At 40.6% G+C, this 6,000-nt stretch overlaps 1 protein-coding gene across 2 annotated transcripts in view; it reads left to right on the top strand.

The window, feature by feature from the left end:
* SLC22A16 (solute carrier family 22 member 16) overlaps nt 1-4,648 on the top strand; it is a 77,984-nt gene extending 73,336 nt beyond the window's left edge. The window contains exon 7 of one of the 2 annotated variants that reach the window (XM_029046918.2): nt 4,419-4,632. In XM_029046918.2, the coding sequence (XP_028902751.1) occupies nt 4,419-4,428 (10 nt within the window). In that variant the 3' untranslated portion in view covers nt 4,429-4,632. Of the gene's footprint in view, nt 1-4,418 lie in introns of both variants that reach the window. The other variant, XM_029046917.2, reaches the window with a different exon arrangement.
* Nucleotides 4,649-6,000: the final 1,352 nt, after the last annotated feature.

Consider the following 6,000-nt stretch of genomic DNA (forward strand, 5'->3'; position numbering starts at 1 on the left):
GGTAATAAAAATATATACAATTGAGTGGACGAGCACAATACTGAGGGGAGGGGAAGGGAGAGGGGGAGGAGCGCAGGGAAAGCAGGGGAAATGGGGCTTAGCTGAGGGGAGGCGAAGGGGGGGGCAGAGAGGGAGCAGAGGGAAAAGGGGAAGCTCAGTCTGGGAAGGCCTCTTGGAGGAGGTGAGCTCTAAGTAGGGCTTTGAAGAGGGGAAGAGAATTAGTTTGGCGGAGGTGAGGAAGGAGGGCATTCCAGGACAGCGGGAGGACGTGGCCCAGGGGTCGACGGCGGGATAGGCGAGAACAGGGGACGGTGAGGAGGTGGGCGGCAAAGGAGCGGAGCATGCGGGGTGGGCAGTAGAAAGAGAGAAGGGAGGAGAGGTAGGAGGGAGCAAGGTGATGGAGAACCTTGAAGCCTAGAGTGAGAAGTTTTTGTTTCGTGCGGAGGTCGATAGGCAATCACTGGAGGTTTTTAAGAAGGGGAGTGACATGTCCAGAGCGTTTCTGCAGGAAGATGAGCCGAGCAGCGGAATGAAGAATAGACTGGACGGGGAGAGACAGGAGGAAGGGAGATCAGAGAGAAGGCTGACATAATAATCCAGCCGGGATATTATGAGAGCCTGTACCAGTAAGATAGCCGTTTGGGTGGAGAGGAAAGGGCGGATCTTGGCGATATTATAAAGGTGAGACTGGCAGGTTTTGGTGACCATTAATTGAATGAGTGAGTGATTGAGAGGGGAGAGGTCCACAGTATTGAAGACAGCTGAGAGGTTGAGAATTAAGACAAAAGAGAATTAAGACAAAGAATTGGATTTGACAAGAAGGAGGTCATTAGTGACCTTGGAGAGAGCAATATCAGTAAGTGGTAAGAGGTGGAAAAGGGATTATAAAGGGTCAAGAAGGCAGTTGGAATAGAAGAACAGGAGGCAGCATCTGAGGAGTTTGAACAATAATGGGTGGCGGGAAAAAGGTGATAATTGGATGGTACAAAAGGGTCCAAAAACTTTTTTTTCAGGGTGGGGAGATGGGGGCATGTTTAAAGGAAGAGGGAAAGGGTCATCATAGGGTGAGTAGCTGAAGATGGTGGTCAGAGAGGGAACTGTGGGCCAAGTGGCTTTAATAATAATAATGATAATAATAATAATAATAGTATTTGTTAAATGCTTACTATGTGACAGGTACTGTACTAAGTGTTGGGGTGGATACTAGCAAGTAGGGTTGAACACAATTTCAGTCGCACAATTTCAATTTCAAGCCCCATTTTACAGATGAGGTAACTGAGGCACAGAGAGGTGAAGTGTCTTGCCCAAGGTCACACAGCAGAAAAGTAGTGTCAGAATTAGAACTCAGGTTTTTCTGCCTCCCAGGACCCTATCTACTAGGCCTTGCTGCTTCTCAATAGGCCACAGTGTTTTAGAACGTAAGAAGAGATGGGGTCAGAGGTGCAGTTGGAGGAGGTAGATTTTGAAAGTAGGTGGGTTCTTTAGACAGAATGCAGAGGAAGATGAGAGAGAGTGGATGTGGAGGTGAGAGGGATCTGGGAGCTGATGGGGAAGTTTTGGAGAGCTCATGCCTGTTGCTTTTGATTTTTTTTTAACGAAGTATCTGGTAAGGTAATCAGGAATGGTAGGGAAGGAGTGGGAGAGGGTTTCATTAGGGGTTTCAGGAGGGTAGTAACAGTCTGAAATAGTTTGGCAATGGGCATGGGGAATTATGAGGGAGAAGAATTGGGATGCTGAAAAGAGGACAGAGCTATAGTAAGTGAAAGTGAATTTTAAGTAGCTAGAATCAGCCTGGTGCCTGGTAAGCCCATCTCTAGACTATAAGCTCGTCGTGGGCCGTAAATGTATTTGTTTATTGTTATAGTGTACTCTCCCAAGCGCTTAGTACAGTGCTCCACACACAGTAAGCATTCAATAAATACGATTGAATGAACGAATGAATGATTTTCAACAAGAATGCTCTCTAGAGAAATATAAAATGGAAGAAGCATGCTATGAGGCATCTAGGTCTGCGGGTTGGAGTCAAGCAAGGGCGTTAAGTTTGGCAGAGATGATGGAGTTGACAATTGGATTTGTACATCAATCAGTGGTATTCCTCAGCACTGTGCATATTTGTATATATTCTTTATTACTCTATTTATTTTGTTGATGATGTGTATATATCTATGATTCTATTTATCTTGATGATGTCTGCGCCAGACTACTTGTTTTGTTTTGTTCTGTTTTGCTTTGCTGTCTGTTTCCCCCGTTTAGACTGTGAGCCGGTTATTGGGCAGGGATTGTCTCTGTCTGTTGCCGAATTGTACATTCCAAGTGCTTAGTACAGTGCTCTGCACATAGTAAGTGCTCAATAAATACGATTGAATGAATGAATTTACTGACTGTTTACTGTGTACAGAGCACTGTAGTAAATGCTTGGGAGAGTACAATATCAGACTTGGTAGACAGGTTTCTTGCCCACAACATTCCCTGCTGAACCCTTTGTGGGCAGGGAAAGTGTCGAGCTTGTCTTAATTAGGGAATGTCTCTGCTAATTCTGTTTTGTTGTATTCTTCTAAGCAGTTAGTATAGTGCTCTACACATAGCAATCACTCAATAAATATCTTTGACTGAATGAGCTTTCAATCTAGAGGACTGTACAGCAAGTTAGGTTGAGAAGTGAATCCAAATGGGGCCTGATGACCTGGGATAAGAAAGTGGAGGTTTCCGTGTGGAAAGAAAGAATCATTTTGCAAGGTGTGGGAGTGTGGGAGAGAGCAAGAAAAGGTAGGTCAAGGAAGAGGAAGGACTTTTATATTTTTATTTATTTATTGTGCATTGAGAGATTTCATTCCTATGTAACTTTTGTCCGGACAAAACACTTCCACTCTAAAGCTGGTAGGGAACCTTTTCTAGAACCTGCGTAAGGAAGATGAACATGTACATAAATAGGATTACTGAAGTACTAAAGATTCTGCATCTTGGGGCAATTGAGACACCAATATTGGGCTGTCATCTTAGGTAGATATTTAGTTTAGGGTTGTGGAAAGGGAGGGAAAGGAAGAATAGTGCTATAAAATAAGCAAGGAATGTTTCTGAATAATTTTTCAGTAGTAGTAATAGATGATTTTGAGCTTTCGGTATACTCTCTTCCTGACCCTGTGCAACCAGAACCACTTATTTCAAAATGACTGCCACAAGTAATAAACAGAATCTATTAGTGAATAGAAACATTGTTCTTTTATTGCCATTGTTCTTGTCTATCTGTCTCCCCTGATTAGACTGTAAGCCCATCAAACGGCAGGGACTGTCTCTATCTGTTGCCAACTTGTTCATTCCAAGCGCTTAGTACAGTGCTCTGCACATAGTAAGTGCTCAATAAATACTATTGAATGAATGAATGAATGAAAACTCCTATCAGTCTTCTCAAGAAAGAAACACCTTAGTGCTTTTTTCAGTTTCATAAGCCAGTGTTGTGTATAGCCCTAAATTTATCTATACTAATGGTTGAAGAATTTGCTTCTTGTGGAACCAATAGCATGAGTGAAATCTGTTGAGAAATATGCAGATACTTTACCAAGATGTACTTCAAATTAATTAATTAATTCAATTTCTAACTGTGTACAAAGCACTGTTCTAAGTACTTGGGAGAGTACACTACAACAAGAAACAGACACAGTCCCTGCCCACAACAAACTCATTTAATATTCATTCAATAGTATTTATTGAGCGCTTACTATGTGCAGAGCACTGTACTAAGCGCTTGGGATGAACAAGTTGGCAACAGATAGAGACAGTCCCTGCCGTTTGACGGGCTTACAGTCTAATATCTTTGGACAATGTGAAGGCAGGGAGAACAGGATGGGGGAAACTAGGAGAAAATGGGAAGAAACAATATCTATTGAATGTAATTACTTATTCCACATGTAACAAGTTCTCACTTCTCACAAAAATTGACAAATGGGTGAAATACCTTCATGCTTTTTTGTCCTCTTTCTCACTCTGGAGTGAGAAGGTGTGCGTGAGTTCTCCTATTTGGGATTCAGAGTTGATGCTGCTCTACTCATTTCTGTCCCTCTTCAGCTCTCTTCTGTATTCAATAGGCAGTTGATGGGCAAGAGTCCCGATGGAGGTGAAGCACAGTAAAGGTTTTTTTGCAGATATGTCAGTGAAGGGATAAAAAGTGAGGAATACAGGGTGGATAATACCAGAAGGATTTTTGAAAAGAGTGAATGCAAAAAGTCACAGTGTGATGGGAAATAGAGTCCAGGAAATTGCTGTATTAGACTTCGTCTACTACCTTATTTTTTTTCCCCTAGAAGCAAGATGATTCAGCTGCACCAAAATTTTTGCTGTAAAAAAACCTTGGATTAGTCAATCTTTTTAAGTAATGATTTTATATTATCTTTTGTAATGGTATTCTTTTTTTTTCCCTTCAGTTGCTTGTAGGAATCATGGCCTTTCTGACTGGAATGTTAACTCTAATGCTTCCAGAAACTCTTGGGAAGCCCTTAGCTAATACGTGGGAGGAAACCATGGAACTGAGAACAATGAAAGACAACTATTCAATCAAATCACCTCCCACAAAGAGCGATGTAAGCTCAGAAAAAATAGAGATGATTAATCTGAAGGCACTTGATATTGATGAATAAATGTGTTAGAAATGCTGTCTATTGTTTAAATGGTCATTTATTGTTCATACAAGCAGTCTTTGACTTACATTCCAAGTTATGATGAATGGCACTCTCAGAGTTTCTAAATTTTTACCCTGATTCAGGTTGACAACATAATGACTTTTGACTTTTTGATACTAGTCTTCTTTATACAATTAGCTCGGTTTACTGCCTACTATCCAAAACTTCACTGGAGCTGGGAAAAGAGAAACTATTTTAATAGCCACAGTAGGAGTCAGTGGAGGGGGACACTGGAAGAGATTGGGGGTGGGTGGAGAAGGAGAAGCTGGGTGTAGGGAAGGAGTTCTGGAGTTAAGGAGTTTCTGTTTGTTGTGGAGGTGTTGTGCAACCACTGGAGATTCTTGAGTGGGGAAATATGGGCTGAATAGTTTTGTAGAAAAATGTTCTGGGAAGCAGAGGGAAGTATGGACTGGAGTGGGGAGAGACAGAAGGCAGGAAGGTTGGCAAGGAGGTTGATGAAGTAATCAAGGTGGGACATAATGAGTGTTTGGATTAACGTGGTAGCAGTTTGGATGGAGAAGAAAGGGCAGATTTTAGCAATATCGTGAAGGTTGAACCAACAGGATTTTGTGACAGATTGAATATGTGGGTTGAGTCAAGGATAACTTCAAAGTTGCACGCTTGTGAGACAAGGAGGAAGGTGGTGCTGTTTTCCTCAAAATGTCTTTCCAAAAAATCTTCCCAAAATAGCATTTTGAGAGAGCAAGAGAGAGACTATGTGAGTGTATATCTTTCTCAGATATTTATGTAGAAATATGTACATATATGCACATATATTATGGGAAATTTGTGACTTGCAATGAACATTAATTTTTAAAATAGGCAATAATATTAATAGTATTTTTCATGCACACAGATAATTATTGTTCCTCTGTCATATTATATTTTGAAATAAAGTATGTTGATTTGAACAATACTTATCTTCACCTGAGTCAATTTTATGCTCTACTTGGTTCTTTTATATTTATTACATTAGAAAATTTCCTTGAGAAAAATAACATTACCTGAATTTCCTTAGATAAAAGTGTTGGTGCCTAAATATAATTTTATTATTAGTTTAGCTGAAATACAGTGCTCTGCACACAGTAAGTGCTCAATAAATACAATTGAAATAATGAACCTGATTTGGTCTATAAGAGACTCCTTGGGAGTCTGAAATGCTTGCAGGAACTTGTTGATTTTCTGTTCTTGATAAACTTGTTAAGCATTTTCTGCTTAACTGGTTTGAAAGACATAAGCACTCAGTAAAAACCACTGCTTGATTGATTGCCATCTAGTCAGAGACAATTACCCTTATTTTCACTGATGCCTTTAATAGTTGTATTTG

The sequence above is a fragment of the Ornithorhynchus anatinus genome, chromosome 19, assembly GCF_004115215.2.
Source record: "Ornithorhynchus anatinus isolate Pmale09 chromosome 19, mOrnAna1.pri.v4, whole genome shotgun sequence".
NCBI classification, from domain to species: Eukaryota; Metazoa; Chordata; class Mammalia; order Monotremata; family Ornithorhynchidae; genus Ornithorhynchus; species Ornithorhynchus anatinus.